General features: G+C 41.6%; 1 protein-coding gene across 2 annotated transcripts; it reads right to left on the reverse strand.

Annotated features, from left to right (window-relative positions):
* Window positions 1-2,977: 2,977 nt before the first annotated feature.
* On the reverse strand, window positions 2,978-16,950 carry LOC106560931 (SUMO-activating enzyme subunit 2). Of its 2 annotated transcripts, none has more exons than XM_014124397.3 (17): window positions 16,740-16,949; window positions 12,717-12,800; window positions 12,146-12,216; window positions 11,950-12,014; window positions 11,111-11,211; window positions 10,799-10,920; window positions 10,549-10,616; window positions 10,282-10,403; window positions 10,029-10,128; window positions 9,687-9,835; window positions 9,416-9,509; window positions 9,131-9,243; window positions 6,838-6,993; window positions 6,274-6,370; window positions 3,805-3,910; window positions 3,580-3,713; window positions 2,978-3,369 (listed from the first exon to the last, which is right to left on the reverse strand). In XM_014124397.3, exons 1-17 carry the CDS (start codon window positions 16,884-16,886, stop codon window positions 3,170-3,172), a joined length of 1,929 nt encoding a protein of 642 aa, XP_013979872.3. In that variant the 5' UTR covers window positions 16,887-16,949; the 3' UTR covers window positions 2,978-3,169. The 2 variants fall into 2 exon arrangements, 1 of the variants encoding a protein (XP_013979872.3); XR_014379071.1 differs by having other exon boundaries at window positions 3,165-3,369; window positions 3,580-3,708; window positions 16,740-16,950.
* Window positions 16,951-17,861: the final 911 nt, after the last annotated feature.

Raw genomic sequence — 17,861 nt, forward strand, 5'->3', positions numbered from 1 at the left:
TTGCCTACTTGGTCCAAAGGGAGGTGTAGGCCTAGTTATGATGGATCAAACTATAAACCACATGAAAGACGAATGTATAAATAAAGTAACAAACATCAGTACAATACATTTTTGCAAGTGGTCAATGGTCAACAATTACAAAGAAAATTCAGTCAATGCTAGACCCAAAGAAATAATTGGGTTTGATTATATATATTTTTTACAATGATCTGGAGGAAATACCATGAAAACATTTGGTATTAAAGGTGCTACACAGGATTTAGGGTGGGGAAATGTTAGCATTGTAATTTCAGAAAATGTCCATCATATACAGTTGAAGTCGGAAGTTTACATACACCTTAGCCAAATACATTTAAACTCAGTTTTTCACAATTCCTGACATTTAATCATAGTAAAAATCCCTTAGGTCAGTTAGGATGAACACTTTATTTTAAGAATGTGAAATGTCAGAATAATAGAAGAGAGCATGATTTATTTCAGCTTATATTTCTTTCATCACATTCCCAGTGGGTCAGAAGTTTACACACTCAATTAGTATTTGGTAGTATTCCCTTTAAATTGTTTAACTTGGGTCAAATGTTTCACGTAGCCTTCCACAAGCTTTCCACAATAAGTTTGGTGAATTTTGGCCCATTCCTTCTGACAGATCAGGTGTAACTGAGTCAGGGTTGGAGGCCTCCTTGCTCGCACACAATTTTTCAGTTCTGCCTACAAATTCTCTATGGGATTGAGGTCAGAGCTTTGTGATGGCAATTCCAATACCTTGACTTTGTTGTCCTTAAGCCATTTTGCCACAACTTTGGGAGTATGCTTGGGGTCATTGTCCATTTGGAAAACCCATTTGCGACCAAGCTTAAACTTCCTGACTGATGTCTTGAGATGTTGCTTCAATATGTCAACATTATTTTCCTACTTCATGATGCTATCTATTTTGTGAAGTGCACCAGTCCCTCCTGCAGCAAAGCACCCCTACAACATGATGCTGCCACTCCCGTGCTTCACGGTTGGGATGGTGTTCTTCAGCTTGCAAGCGTCCCCCTTTTTCCTCCAAACATAATGATGGTCATTATGGCCAAACAGTTCAATTTTTGTTTCATCAGACCAGAGGACATTTCTCAAAAAAGTACAATCTTTGTCCCCATGTGCAGTTGCAAACCATAGTCTGGCTTTTTTATGACGGTTTTGGAGCAGTGGCATTCTTCCTTGCTGAGCGGCCTTTCAGGTTATGTCAATATAGGACTCATTTTACTGTGGATAGATACTTTTGTACCTGTTTCCTCCAGCATCTTCACAAGGTCCTTTGCTGTTGTTCGGGGATTGATTAGCATTTTTCGCACCAAAGTACATTCATCTCTAGGAGACAGAACGCATCTCCTTCCTGATCGGTATGACGGCTATGTGGTCCCATGGTGTTTATACTTGCGTACTATTATTTGTACAGATGAACGTGGTACCTTCAGACATTTTGGAAATTGCTCCCAAGGATGAACCAGACTTGTGGTCTACAATTCTTTTTCTGAGATATTGGCTGATTTCCCCATGATGTCAAGCAAAGAGGCACTGAGTTTGAAGGTAGGCCTTGAAATACATCCACAGGTACACCTCCTAATTGACTCAAATTATGTCAATTAGCCTATCAGAAGCTTCTAAAGCCATGACACCATTTTCTGGAATTTTACAAGCGGTTTAAAGGCACAGTCAACTTAATGTATGTAAACTTCTGACCCACTAGAATTGTGATACAGTGAATTATAAGTTAAATAATCTGTCTGTAAACAATTGTTGGAAAATTACTTGTGTCATGCACAAAGTAGAGGTCCTAACCGACATGCCAAAACTATAGTTTGTTAAGAAATGTGTGGAGTGGTTGAAAAACTAGTTTTAATGACTCCAACCTAAGTGCATGTAAACTTCCGACTAACTGTATCTGCAGTAATAGTGGAATGATAGAGTTTCACAGTATTACTTACTTGCCAGTGTTGTGATATTCACCTATTGATTACTCCCACCAGAGCAGTATCTGTTGTCAGAATGGGAAAGCTAATTTGACTTTGTGGCTGTGTTATCTAGGATGGGTCAATTGGCCAATGTAGAAATCGCTTTTCCAAGTTGCAAAAATTCTACACGGTTCGCTCAATTTCAGTTGATGTGAAAAAACAAGCACGGAATAGTGTAGGGAAGCATTGTACCAACAAAAAAAATATAACTTTTTATAGCTACTTGAAGCTGGTGTACTAAAACCGAAAGTAAAAGCCTCTCAGCTCACAATAGCAGCACCCAGCCATAGCACGTGCTCCAGCAGGTATATGTCACTGGTCACCCCCAAAGCCAATTCTTCCTTTGGCTGCCTTTCCTTCCAGTTCACTGCTGCCAACGACTGGAACGAACTGCAAAAATCATTTAAGCTGGAGACTCATATCCCCCTCACCAGCTGTCATAGCAGCTCACAGATCACTGCACATAGCCCATCTTTAAATAGCCCATCCAACTACCTCATCCCCATACTGTATTTATCTTGCTCCATTGCACCCCAGTATCTCTACTTGCACATTCATCTTCTGCACATCTATCACTCCAGTGTTTAATTGCTATATTGTAATTACTTCGTCACCATGGCCTATTTATTGCTTTACCTCCCTTACCCTACCTCATTTGCACACACTGTATATATACACTTTTTCTACTGTTTGTTTATTCCATGTGTCGAACTGCTTTGCTTTATCTTAGCCAGGTCGCAGTTGTAAATGAGAACTTGTTCTCAACTAGCCTACCTGGTTAAATAAAAGGTGAAATAAAAAGCACGTTACTAATGCTATGGGGAAATGGGATGCATGGGAGGGGAGATTTGTTTTGAATGCCTATTGCAGTTGCAATTCACCTGCTTCCACATAGGGGACAAATTCTAGCTGTAGCACCTTTTAAAATTTTTCTTTCAGTCCCCCCCCCAAAAAACACACCCGACCTGTGACAAAACAAATACATTTTAAAAAATCGAAAATATTTTATCACAAATAGATTAAATATATCAAACTTTCTACTGTAAACAGTACTCTGACCCCAAATAATAACCAGAAAACTTAAGGTTTGTACATTATTATTTACAAATGTTTGGTAAGAGGAACAGCGTGAAAACAGTTCCCTTCTTCTAATGGGGGGGAGGGGGGGCATGCTAGTCCAGCGCAATGATGTCAATATCATCATCAGCTGAGGGTTGGCTCAGGTGTTGGCGCTTAGCTGAGGCCTCGCCTGTCTCTGCATCATGGAGCTTCCTCTTGTGGCCTCCTGACTCCATTCTGACAGCCATGGTGCTGGAGGACGGCTCCTCCTCGTCTGAATCAACTAGCAGAACGTCATTCTGTTCAGCAGGGGCTAAGAGGTGAAAGGAAAGCAAGAGGAAAACAAAGTCAGATTTACCTGTACCCCTTTAGAGTTTACATTCAGCTACAGAAGAAACATCGCCTCATTCTCAGCACTAAACAAATGGTTTAAGGACCGGACTGATTACTTACGACCAGGATTTGAATGATCAGATGTAGTCTAAAACTGTCCATTTCTGTAGACAATGTCAGTTTTGCTCACCTTTGGAAGAGGTGGACGGTTCTGCAGATTCTTTGTTGCCATTGGTAACGTTCTTTCCCTCTTGTGACCTGGTTGGGGCTTTGTCAGGGGCGTCACCCACCAACTCAAATTCCACATCCTTCTCCAAGTCTTCACTTTTTCAGCAGAAATATATTTACATTAGGGAAATACAAAGGCAAATACAAAGGCCTATACAGCACAGAGAGAAATACATCCTTCTCTTACCTGTGAATCACATTAACCAGGAGTGTGTAATCCTGCAGAAAGTCATCCACTTGCAGACGGCTGCCATTTCGAATCCCAAAGTCAGACAGGAACTTGCAGTTGTTTGCTATGAGAAGAGAATGGTGCATGAAAAGATTTGTATACTGATGATAAGAGAGTATACCGTTTAGGGGTGGGCACAGTTAATCGAATATCCCAACAGACGTTAGTATTGGATTATTTGCAAGAGTATTCATGTTGGTGATCGTGTGCCCACTGGAGCCGCTTGTTTTTAGCTGATAGAAGAAGTGCAACCCGGTGTGATCTGCTGCAATAGCCCTCTACAAGGTGTGCAAAACTTTCCACAGGGATGCTGGCCCATGTTGACTCCCAATGCTTCCCACAGTTGTGTCAAGTTGGCTGGATGTCCTTTGGGTGGTTGACCATTCTTGATACACACGGGAAACTATTGAGCGTGAAAAACCCAGCAGCGTTGCAAGTTCTTGACACAAACCAGTGCGCCTAGGCTGGCACCTGCTACCATACCCCTTTCAAAAGGCACTTAAATATTTTGTCTTGCCCATTCACCCTCTGAATGGCATACATACACAAGCCATGTCTCAATTGTTTCAAGGCTTAAAAAACATTATTTAACCTGTCTTCTCCTTGTTGTTCAGTCTGTTTAGGCTCTAAAGATCATATCACTCACCTATTTTAAGACACATAGGCTGTGAAAACTGGTAAGAACCAGTTTTTGTTTATGTTAATGCTTTAAATGAGTAGAGCTAAGAATCTCATCTCTCATGTAAGCCTCCCTCTTGGAGGGGTAAGCAGTTCAGGGAGTGCCTCAATTAGCCTTGCTAGCTAGCTACTTTGTCGATTTGACATACAGTGGCAAGAAAAAGTATGTGAACGCTTTGGAATTATCTGGATTTCTGCATAAATTGGTAACAAAATTAGATCTGATCTTCATCAAAGTCACAACAGACAAACAGTGTGCTTAAACTAATAACACACAAATTGTATTTCTCTTGTCTATACTGAATACATAATTTAAACATTCACAGTGTAGGTTGGAAAAAGTATGTGAACCCCTAGGCTAATGACTTCTCCAAAAGCTAATTGGAGTCAGGAGTCAGCTAACCTGGAGTCCAATAAATGAGACCAGATTGGAGATATTGGTTAGAGCTGCCCTGCCATATATATATAAAAAAAGCTTTCAAAATGTGAGTTTGCTATTCACAAGAAGCATTGCCTGATGTTAACCATGCCTCGAACAAAAGATATCTCAGAAGACCCAAGATTAAGAAATCGCTGACTTGCATAAAGCTGGAAAGGGTTACAAAAGTATCTCTAAAAGCCTTGATGTTCATCAGTCCACAGTAACACAAGTTGTCTAAAGTTGTTGTTTGGAAGGAACACACAATGTGTGGAGAAAAAAAGGCACAGCACACCAACATCAAAACCTCATCCCAACTGTAAAGTATGGTGGAGGGAGCATCATGGTTTGGGTCTGCTTTGCTGCCTCAGGGCCTGGACACCTTGCTATCATTGACGGAAAGATGAATACCCAAGTTTATCAAGACATTTTGCAGGAGAATGGAAGGCTCTGTCCACCAATTGAAGAAGCTAAACACCCAACTTCGGGTGATGTAACAGGACAACGACCCAAAACACAGAAGTAAATCAACAACAGAATGGCTTCAACAGAAGAAAATACACCTTCTTGAGTGGTCCAGTCAGAGTCCTGACCTCAACCCAATTGAGATGCTGTATCATGACCTCAAGAGAGCAGTTCACACCAGACATCCCAAGAATATTGCCGAACTGAAACTGTTTTGTAAAGAGGAATGGTCCAAAAATCCTCTTGACCGTTGTGCAGGTCTGATCCGCAACTACAGAAAACATTTGCTTGAGGTTATTGCTGCCAAAGTAGGGTCAACCAGTTATTAAAACCAAGGGTTTACATACTTTTCCCACCCTGATCTGTGAATGTTTACATGGTGTGTTCAATAAAGACATGAAAACATATAGTGTGTTATTAGTTTAAGCAGACTGTTTGTCTATTGTTATGACTTAGATCAGATCAAATTTTATGACCAATTTATGCAGAAGTCCAAGTAATTCCAAAGGGTTCACATACTTTTTCTTGCCACTGTAGTTAAAACAGGCACTACCAGATGGTATGATAGATAACCTATAGCAGCAAGTTTGTCAAAACTATGGCTACTTTCACTCTCTGTCTATCCATCTCATCTCACATATACCGGCCCCTGCCCTTCCCCCGCCCTGCTGCAGCTCTCCTGAGTCGCGCAGCAAACGAGCTGTTTTACAAAAAAACATACATTTCGACTATCCGAAAGAATGTCATGATATTATTCAAACAGTACAAATATTTTAAATGCAAACCCTTAACTATTGAGTGCAATATGCAGTCCTCTACTGATCTCCTTTGGGACAGTATGATAATATTCTGTGATTGTCTCATACCTTCTGTTTCACCCTCCTCAGAGGAGATAAGGATTGTCCCTTTCCCATCCTCGATCTGCACATCTGGCGCCACCATCCCAAACTTCTCCTTTAATATCTAACACAAAGAAACAAGAATCTTTAGCTGAACACATGGTTATGGGGCGGCAGGTAGCCTAGTGGTTAGAGCGTTGGACTAGTAACCGAAAGGTTGCAAGATCGAATCCCCGAGTCGACAAGGTAAAAATCTGTTGTTCCGCCCCTGAACAAGAGTTTTGTGCACACCCACTGTTCCTAGGCAGTCATTGAAAATAAGAATTTGTTCTTAACTCAGTTGCCTAGTAAAATAACGGTATTTAAAAAATATATATATGCTGATCACATTTCACTCTGTCATGATGTTTGCAACAACGAAACAAGATTGGTTTTGTTTAGATTTTACATGCAACCCTCTAGTCAATATCTACATTGCTTTATCTCTGCCTCCCTGGTCAAAAATGTCTATCAGTCTGTGCACTTGTCTGGCTTTATCAGTCTGATTGGAAGCATGGTTATATGCAAAAAGGAGACAGAGCCATGCATTACCTTGTCTTGAAGGGCCAGCACAAGAGTTTTGTGCACATTCAGTTTGACTGTGACTTCTGGCTTGCTGGCGCACACATAACAGTTGGCACTGGGTGGGTCCAAAGCACACGGAACCAGCAGCTTTTTCCTGGGGTTGGGCTGCTTGTTCAGGAAGATCTAGAAGACAATACAGGAATGGACAATAGGTTTCAGATCACTTTAGATATACACTAAACAGCCATAAGTTGCAATTAAAATTATTCACAACCACAGGGTATCTGCAGGTTCAATGACGTTACATTTTTAAATGGCACTTGGAATGCAATTTAATACCAACTTGGTGTCTGCAAGCACCACACACGCCAATATTCCTCTCCAGAAATGAGCACATATTAGCAAAAAGTTGTATTTTTGGGGGCTGACTCTTTCACCAAAAGGCTATAGCCTACATGGCTTATATTATCAGGCAGGTGTGCCATTTTAGGCTTACTGATGTAGCAGTGGCTAGGCTATAGATGGGTAAAACATGGAGATGCCCATCTGCATTTGTTTAGGTTACCCCGATGGGCTAATCATTTTTATAACCTTTATTTAACTAGGCAAGTCAGTTAAGAACAAATTCTTATTTACAACGACGGCCTACCCCGGACGACGCTGGGCCAATTGTGTGCCGCCCTATGGGACTCCCAATCACAGCCGATTGCGATACAGCCTAAAATCGAACCAGGGTCTGTAGTGACGCCTCTAGCACTGAGATGCAGTGTCTTAGACCGCTGTGCCACTCAGGAGCCCTTTCATTAGCTAGATCACAAACTAAGTGTTCAGAATTTTGGGTTCGATACCAAAACCAGCCTAGTATAATGATACTCAATATCATAATGATACCACTGTGAAAAAAATGCCTTAAAGTCAAATATCCTGCACTATTACTCTCCATCTGGAGAGCTAGGCCACACAGGAGTCAGATTAACAAGGTCCTGTTGAGCAGTGTGTTAGAGTAGAGCTGGAACAAGTCTACACTCAATAGCTCTCTCTGAGGTATTATGCTATAACAGCCTACAACCAAAAAGTTGAATAAATAATTCCTTCATTCCGTGAATCAGGTATAAATTGGCTATACTTCGAAGCAAGGTAGCTAAGAGAGAGCTCTAGACTGACCTTTTCCAGTGCCAAGTAAGACCTGACAGAAGTTAGATATTTCAACTAACATGTTCAGGGAACACATGACGGATATTTTTATGTGCAGCGTGTCAAAACAGGATCCAGAATAATCACACTTATTTTTGGCTCAGAGAGATTCATTTGCCTGCATTGTTTGTGCATATTGGCCTAGGCCATGCCTATATGCTACATAATTCAAATCAAATGTTATGGTCACATGTGCCAAATACAACAGGTGTAGAATTTACAGTGAAATGCTTGCTTATAATCCCTTTTCAACAATGCAGAGTTAAATTATAAAAATAGTAACAAGAGGAATGATCAATGCCAAGCATCGGCTGGATTGGTGTAAAGTTCACCGCCATTGGACTCTGGAAATGCATTCTCTGGGAGTGATGAATCACGCTCCACCATCCGGCAGTCTGACAGACGAATCTGCGATTGGTGGATGTCAGGAGAACACTACCTGCCGAATGCATCGTGCCAACTGTAAAGTTTGGTGGAGGAGGAATAATGGTCTGGGGCCATTTTCCATGGTTTGGGCTAGGCCCCTTAGTTTCAGTGAATGGAAATCTTAACGCTACTGCATTCAATTACATTCTAGACAATTATGTGCTTCCAACTTTGTGGCAACAGTTTGGGGAAGGCCCTATCCTGTTTCATGAAATTGCCCATGTACAAAGCGAGGTTCACACAGAAATGGTTTGGCGAGATCGGTGTGGAAGAAGTTGACTGGCCTGCCACGCCCTTGACTTTGTAATGACCCACAGTTACACTGCAACCATCACGGCTACTATTACAGGGAATGATACAAAATGACAGGCAGGTAAGAGGGCTACAACAAAACCGTTCCTCCCCAAATGTATTTTGAAATAAATGCTGTGTTGTGTACTTAAAATTATGAGTTTTGAAAATAGTTCTCCATACCTACTGTCAAACTTCCCGTGGTGTATTCATTAGTCGCACACCATATCAAAACGTTTAGCAACGGAAGCGGTTAGATCCAAACGGAAAGCGGTTTGCAACAAACAAGAGTTTCTATTGGACAAGTTCAGGTTTGTCCCGTTTGGTTCCATTTGGTTCCTAGTTAAGGACAAAATGTTTGAAGGCTTAGAACCACCCTTAGCAGAAAGGATCACTCCTGATTTCTCACCGTGCGACACTGCTCCACATCTCCTGAAAGAATCTTCAGTGCCTCCAGCACTATTAGGCCAGCAATGACTGCATTGGTCGTGGCAATTGCTGGGATGATGTTCCCTGCCATGGCTGCAAGGAACAATTTACAACACGTCAAAACAGCTTACTGGGAAACAGACCTAGCAAAATTGTAATCAAAAGTACAATCACTTGTATTAATATTTATTAATAATAAATCAAAATAATACTTAACATTTTTTCTTTAACAAATGCTAGACAGCTTTCACTCAAAAATACCCACACTTGATGTCAAAACGGCTCTTCATGTTCATGCTGAAAATATACATGCGCAGGTTGGCGGCTGCTGTCACAAAGTCCATCGCTGGAGGGTCATCCTAGCAACAAGAGGAGGAAGACAATCAAATGGACTGCCAAAAAACGTGCAATGCACCTTTAAGCTTAAACTATGAGAGCATCATCTTCTCCGGTCTGTTGTACCTTGATAATATATTGTGTTCCAGTTTAGACCCTGCACAGTTACCCATCCAAATCCATTCCCTGTGTGTCCTCACCTTGTCCCACACAAGCTCTGCTCCATCCCCTTTGTCAGCCAGCATGGAGCGCAGGGTTTCCACGCTGCGAGAGAAGAGCTGGCAGTAGCCTGCCACACCCAAAACCTGCTGGTCCTTCAATCCCGTCCCAGTCACCCTCTGGGGACACGCTATCACACAACCAGAGAGAAAGAGAGAATCACAAACATCAAAGCAACTATAACAAGACCAGAAAATGAATCAGAAAATCTTCAAATTCAATACGTAGAAGATTTTCTAATTCAATTTCTTTGAATCAGAGAGAGAGAAAAAAAAAGTCCAATTCAAATTGGAGCAATATAATATAGGATGCTTATATCTTACTAAGTTTCTGATGCTCAAGCCAATCCAGAGGCAGTGGGGCTTTCCTCTTCTTCCACAGCTTGTCCATGGTCAGGAGGTACTGGATGTCATCTTTAAAAAGCTGGAGGACCACAAATATAGTCCTGGACTAGTAGCTATTTCTATACATTTTAATACCCATAGCCTAGGGTAATAAGCTGCTTGACAACAAGACATGGGGCCACATTCAAGCAGTCCTCTAGTAAATGCTTGTTCACCCTTAAGCCTACAGTACCTTGTTGAAGAGTTTGACTGGGTCATAGCCAGTGGAACGTGCCCATTCCTTAGTGGACACACGTTTGATGTCTCCATCCTGGTCAGATGCTGTGGCTCGGGCTTCAGTGTCTGCAGGGTTCCCTGGGAATAGGCAACAAATATCCAATGGCATATATTATTATCCCAACAAAGCCCAGAGTACACACAACTCAGTCTCACTCCTCTGGTTCATGGAGGCCAGGCAGAGTGGCAGTTGGAGAACGTTCAAGTGTTTTGTTATACTCACATGAAAGCTCTGGGTCAGCTGTGTCAGGGGACACCTCTTGATCTGCATCTTCCTCTCCGAAAAGCTGGCTGAGGTGGAGATAGAACTGGATTGTCAATACCATGGACGTCAGCTCAACCAACCTGACAGCAATAACAGATCTCCGCCAGGAATCCCATCATTAACCCCCTATTGGGTAAAATGAAAAATCATGATCTACTTCTCAAATTGTTTACTACCAGAGAGATACAAGCACTTTTACTAGACTTACTTGAAGAGGTACTTGGCCCACACAATGCAATGTATGGGCTCAGATGGGGTGTTGCGAATGGTGCAGCCAGGGAATGTTTTCTGTGTGGGTTTGGGCTGGCACTCATAGCACTCAGTAAGACCCTGTAGTGTGTAAAAGCAAGAAGAGGGAGGTGGTTGTTATTATGTGTTATATTGGTGCTCAACATTAACAAATCGGATGAATGGTACTCACAGGTTGTGGTTGACAACTACGCACATGTGATTCACAATCAAACTGTCACACTCATCCGAGACACTCATCCTTTGAGATGTGTTTTAATCTGTGTCTTACCTTCTTAATAACAGTCACCTGCCCAAGGTAGCCAGCTGTGCCACTCTCAATAAGGGGAATGTCAGCTGCAAGACACATCCTGTTCACATGGTTACGAGCCGCTGCAAGGAAGAAAAGATTCAGCTGGCAGCAATGTTCCATACAATCACTCCCCTATTGCTGACTACAAATTATCTATAACTGGGCTAATAACTCACTACAAAAAAAAAAAAAAGATATGAACAAAATGTGCACACCTGGCTACATGCAGCTCTTGCTTTGGTCTCAAAACAAGCGCATCTACTCAGGACCGCTCATGCTGTAAACACAGTTCAGTTTAAAGTAAATGCCACAGATCCATATATGGCATTGATCTATTTGCATATAGGCCTACTGCAGCTCTGATTGGTTATGCCGCACCGGTCTGTGTAGAGTACGGTCTGAGTAGTGTGTCAATGCAATAGAATCCTACTCCGATGCGTTCTGCATACAACAAAATCTCTTGCATAGTTCGTTTTGTTTCAGTGTGTTGCATTGAAAGGGGCTAATATTGCGTTGATTCAATCACAACTGCCAGAGTAATGGGAAACGTTGAGTGTTAACAGGGAAAACTCTAGAAAGTTGTGTGAAGTTCAATCTCGTGCTTCTCTCCATGGGCTTATATTTGTTCTGTGTGGCAGTCTACGGGAGCTGTACGGCAGTCTCGGGCTACTGCGCGCAGCTTAGAGGGAACGTTGGCTGGCGGTAAGACAAGGACCATAATAATTGTGAAAAGATACCAAATATACTCTACAAACAGACAAATTGACTGGGGATCAGTATTGAGGGTTTCATTAGGAAGGCATGAGATTCCACTATACCTCGATTGTCCAAGGCATTCATGACAAGCATGAAGTTCCTGAAGAATTCCACATTGTAATCTGGACTGGGAAGGACAAACAGACCAAGGACATCTCAGTTTTCCCATCAGCAACTCATGGTGACAAAAACACAATAAAATATCATATGCACAAACAACAACAACATGCACATAACTACAGTAGCTAGTTGACTTACTTCATGATGCTGTCATGGTAGGCCGTGATATTGGCAGTAGGACAGAATTGCAGCACACTCTCTTTGGCCACCTGTAAGACAGCCACAAGTTCATATATATAGCAGGGGTTGGCAACAGGCAGCCCCCAAGAGTTTTTAGTAACAAAATAAAAAATATATAATAAATAAAATAAATGTAGATTTGGGTCAAAAAGCTTAAAATCACCAGTTGTTCCGCTTAAAACTATTTTGATTTAGGAAATCTGCTCCCAGGTATTCTCACAAATCAAAAGAGACGTGATTGTGTCTCAATGTAATCAAGGAATAAAATTGTTATTTTCAAATACAATCTATTTTGGGGCTTAAATTGTGGTAATTTGCAATGTGCAAATTCTTACAATTATGTTCCGGCATCGTGACTATCGGCTCTGGGGGGAAACATTTTTAAAATCAGCCTGCGGCTGAATCTAGTTGCCTTCCCCTGACATAGTATTCTGGTTGTATAACTACATAGCCTACAGCAAAAGTGAGACTGGACCAAGAGGATCAAGCGGTAATGCATGTTTGTGAAAAGAAACATTGGGTCCCCTACCTGAGCCTTGGACTTCCCCACATGTTTCTTCTGGAACAGGAACTGTCTGTTCAGGTTGCTCACATCAATAACGTCCAGATCAATCTATAAGAAAACACAGATACAGCCAATTAAAATCCAAATCCAAGTTAACAAGACAATTACTAATAGCTACAAAAAAACATCTTGACAGGTTCACTAAAAGTGTGATTGTATGAAAGAACTTGCTACAAGCAGCAATGTATCTAGCTACCTAACAGAAATGCACATTATAAACACCTGAGGTGTAGAGTACAAAGCAAGATCAATGACTGACCAACCCTACAGCTAAGCTTATTTACACTGAGCTACATATTTTGGAATGGCAGTGTCAGCCAATCAGCTAATTTGTGGTTCAATGCGACATGCCATTCCATAATGGCTGTGGTGGCCACTGCCAGCTAGTAGGAGGACGAAAAGGGCAGTTTTCCAGGAAAAGGCAGTAGTATCTCAAACTTCGACGGAGCAGTGTCGATAAAGATAACATTTGGAGTGCAGGGGTATATCCCATCCCTGCATTGAGGTACGTTTTCAGACCCATATCTCACACCAGGTCTAAGGGTGCATTCGTAAATACTCTCTGGCGCTCTACTCAGACATCAGAGCACTCTCTTCTGAGTGTGCCAGAGTGCAGAATAACTGATGAATTTACAAACACAAAACATCCGTTGAATATGACTGGTGACAATAAACGCAAAAATGTTGAATTAAATTGTTTTCAACAGGACGGTTAATCACTAACAACCTAGATAACATGAACAGCCTAACCAGCTCTGCTAGGGCAAATCAAAATGTATTTGTAACGTCCTGAATACAACAGGTGTAGACCTTACCGTGAAATGCTTACTTACAAGCACTTAACTTTCTTGAACTGCATTGTTGGTTAAGAAAATATTTATTAAATAAAGTAAAAAATAAAAAAGTAACAATAAAATGACATAACAATAACGAGGCTATATGCAGGGGGTACTGATACCAAGTCGACGTGCGGGAGTACAGGTTATTTGAGGCAATTTGCACATTTAGGTAGGTGTAAAGTTACTACGCATCAGGGGCGGAAATCCTGGGGGGGGGGGGGGCCACACGACCCCCCCATCCTGGGAAAAATATGATTTGTCCCCCCCAATATCACTGAAACATAACTATGTAATTTAAATAATATTAATAATACGCAATGAAAGCAATTCTGCTGATTATAGACACTTAATAGCGCGTTTTTAAGTTTCAAAGATTGCGACCCCCCCCACCCTTTGCCTCACAATGGTTTGATCCACTGCCAGTTCCTTAGTTGGCAAGGTAACAGAGGGGTGGTATCCACTGTCTGAAAGGCACTCAATGAACATAACTGACGTGAGGTTAATCCAGTCAATCGCGCACACACACTAGCTGAATATGCAGAGCTAGCGGGCAAATATGAACTATTAAGCTAGCTAGTACCTATTCCATTTATGTGGCCTCGTTAAAGATGGAATCTTTGCTATCGTCAATTTATTCCAAGATCAGCATGCAGATGATGTAAGTTAGTGCTTCAAAGTCCCTGTGATAAGGTTAGCGATAAACTGAAATCCAAACTGAACAGAACTACACTCTCTTCTACCATTGTCTTAAATATATTTAATGGTCTCGTTGCAAAAGCTAAATTGTCGCAAGGTAACTTTTATTTATTTATTTTATTTCACCTTTATTTAACCCGGGTAGCAAAGATTATAGCAAACACCACTGAAACGGAATTGGTGCTCTCTAACTTTGCAAATTCAGCTATTGTTGGAAGCCAGCCAATATGAAACAAACTATTAAAATTACAAAAGGTTACAGCATATGTTGTGTAAATGGTGAACTCATACAGCTGTCAACTCTTGTCATTTTAATCCGTTTCACATTTGCTAGCTACCTTTTAGATCGAAGCCCAAATAGAATGATAAAAGATGATAGAAGCCCATCTCCTACTGTAAATAACCTACATACTGTGTGTGTGTAGCCAACCAGGTAGAAAAATGGCAGAAAAAAGACGGACATCAGAGTATTTTTCAGTACACCAAAACGCAAAGTTAGAACCCTAGTAGCCTAATATCTCAAAGACTAGTTGATAAAATGTTCATAAGAAAGAAATGAAATTCTAATGGAAATGTTTCACAATGATGTCATTAGGCAGAGCAGGCAACAGATGGCACACAGACAGCAGAGTTGGGGACAGATATGCAGGGACAGACTGGCAGAGACAGGGAGTCTCAGGTAAGTTTGTTGAGTCTTTGTTTGGCAACATTATGAAAGGTAATCCATTTTTTTGACTTGTAAAATAGGAACATAATTGGAAAATGCCATGGATACCCCCACTCTCAACTTAAACTGGTGACTGAACTAAGATTTGTTAAAGGCAATGGTATTGCTGTTGTGATTAGTTGTGTAGTTTGGGTACCAGTAGTTAGGAGTACAGCAAACACCTTATTTCTTTGGTTCCTCAATATACATTTACCATATTACAATGCAGGCTATGTGTTACAGCACTACTTTTGGTGTCCCCCTCAGGAATTGCTCTTGAGAAAATGTAATGTAATTGTCCCCTCCAAAGTTGATATCAGATTTTCGCCCCTGCTACGCATAGATAATAAACAGCGAGTAGCAGCAGTGTAAAAACAGCCATTTGATTAATTCTTCAGCAGTCTCATAGCTTGGGGGTAGAAGCTGTTAAGGAGCCTTTTGGACCTAGACTTGGCACTCCAGTACAGCTTGCCGTGCAGTAGCAGAGAGAACAGTCTATGACTTAGGTGACTGGAGTAATTTTCTTCCTCTGTAAAAATGGTCAGGGTGAAGTGTTCTCTCAATTGTGCCAGGAAGCAGTTGTCTAGCTAGCCAACTCGACAGTTAGCTTGGGTGCTTGTCTACAGTTGTGAGGCCAGAACGCTCAGATCAACCCTACTCCTCGGCCAGAGTCCAGTGTGCGCTCTGAACGCTAAGAGAGCGAGCGAAACGCCCGGAGGGAACTCTGGCACTCCAGATTGAATTTAGGAACGCATCCTTTACTTACGACCCAGAGCGCACTGACACTGGAGATCATTTACGTAACCATGATTGTATTCTGACCCCTGCTGCCAGGTGTAAACAGGCAGCTAACGTTACCTTGCCGAAATATAGCAATAACTTGATTTTTTAGAAAGAAGAGCATGGTATAAAAAACAAAAAACTAGCCTTCAAGCAAACAGGTGTCGTGCCGAAAATCTCCCCCTGCATCCCCTTCTAATTTCCTTATTTTTGTGGCTAATGTCAAATACTTTGTGGCCCACATCAGTCAAATACTTTCTATAGAACAAACTTCACGTCAGGATAGGCAACCGAAATGAATAATTAATTGTGTGTTACATTAAACAGAGGGAGTAAAATGTTGGCAAGAAATAAACATTTCAGAACAACTACGGCTGAATTATTATCCTTACACTTTCAAAAATACTAGTCGAATAAGAGATGACGAATTTTGTCAAATATATTTATTTATAGACTAACACAAATCAGTAGCGAATTTAGGTACGGGCAACATGGGTGGATCTTACCGGAGCGGCACCGGGGGGCATATTGAAACAAATAGCCAAACGGAAAACAGCAGACAAAAATGCTTTATGCTACTAAGATCAGTGAAATGTAGGCTAAAGTTACAACGGATTGAAGAGCAGAAATCCTAACTAGCAAGCAAATCGCAGCAATGAAGAACGCGAAGGGGGGTAATATTCGGCACAACACCGGGAAAGATTAGAGACTCCTTAGTATTGACTAGCTAACGTTAGCAGACCACAAAGATGTCAGAACATGGCGCGCAATTTACAACTGTTAACTAGGTCGTTTTCTGTTCATTCATGACTATATCCAAAAGAGATAACGTCACCACTTAAATATAGACAGGTCCATATGGACATGTTCGAATATAATTATTTTCAGATGAGCTAAATTTAGCTAGTTAGGCCTTTCATATCACCCTGGCTGTAGCGGCAAGTGTCCGCCCCCTGCACGACTTACCACTTCTATATTTTTGAAACCGGTGAGAACAACATTTTTCAAGAGCTCACAGCCAATTCCTCCAGCTCCGACCACCAGCACCCGGCAAGTGGATAACGAGTCAGCGAGCTCTTTTCGGAGAGACCCCACTAGTTGTAACGGTACCATTGTTGACCGCCTCAAGACAGAAACTGTAGAGGACGAGACAGTAGCTTCTTCCTTTGTGGATTTTATATGGCGGTTGGCAACCAACTTTAGGGTGCATTACCGCCACCAACTGGACAGGAGTGTGGGCCAGAGACAGCGAAGGTCTAAATCCTACCCAATATCGGCCTGAGGACCTCCCTGCCCCCACCTTTTCTTGGATCTTATACAGGTTTCTACCCTTATTCTCCCTGTTCCAAAACTCTTGCCACTTATTTTTAACCACGGTTCTTATTCATCCATTGGCTTCTGCTTTACTGATTTACAATGCCATCTCAACATTAGGATGTTTAAGAGCCTGCTTAGCAATAATATCCACTTTTCTCCCACATGAGCTGGTACCCAGAGGAACATCACAAATACCCCCATCTGTTTCAAATTCAATTGTATTTGTCACATGCTCCGAATACCGTGAAATACCGTGAAATGCTTACTTACGTCACCCTATACAAACACTGCAAAACCTCAAACAATACATCCTGTCTGCTTTGAGACACACTTGAATTTACACTCATCAGTGTAGCACAGGAGTCAGAGCAGATGACTACCCTGTCTGGCCTCACCTCCTCCACTCACGCTGCAGCCAATATTATGGCCAACAACTCCATTGTGTAAACAGATAAATTATTTGTTGCTCTTTTTGTCACTGCCACCTTAAACTCAGGAACACTAAAAGCTGCTCCTGTCCTCCCTGTTTTTAGGGTCCTTAGATTCATCTGTGAATATATTCAAGAAAGTATAGTATTGTGTTCTTAAATGTTCACTTACAACTGAATCTACTCCTTCCTCAACATCTCTTACTCTCTCAAGCAACCCTATATCTATCACTGGTTGAGGGAGAAACCAAGGTGGGATAGCAGGAAGAACCAGAGGGGCTAAACTCCCTCCCAAACCACACCATCTCTCTCACCATCCGCTATCCACCCAAAGCTTGTATTC

The sequence above is a fragment of the Salmo salar genome, chromosome 10 (assembly GCF_965601325.2).
Source record: "Salmo salar chromosome 10, fSalSal1, whole genome shotgun sequence".
NCBI lineage: Eukaryota > Metazoa > Chordata > Actinopteri > Salmoniformes > Salmonidae > Salmo > Salmo salar.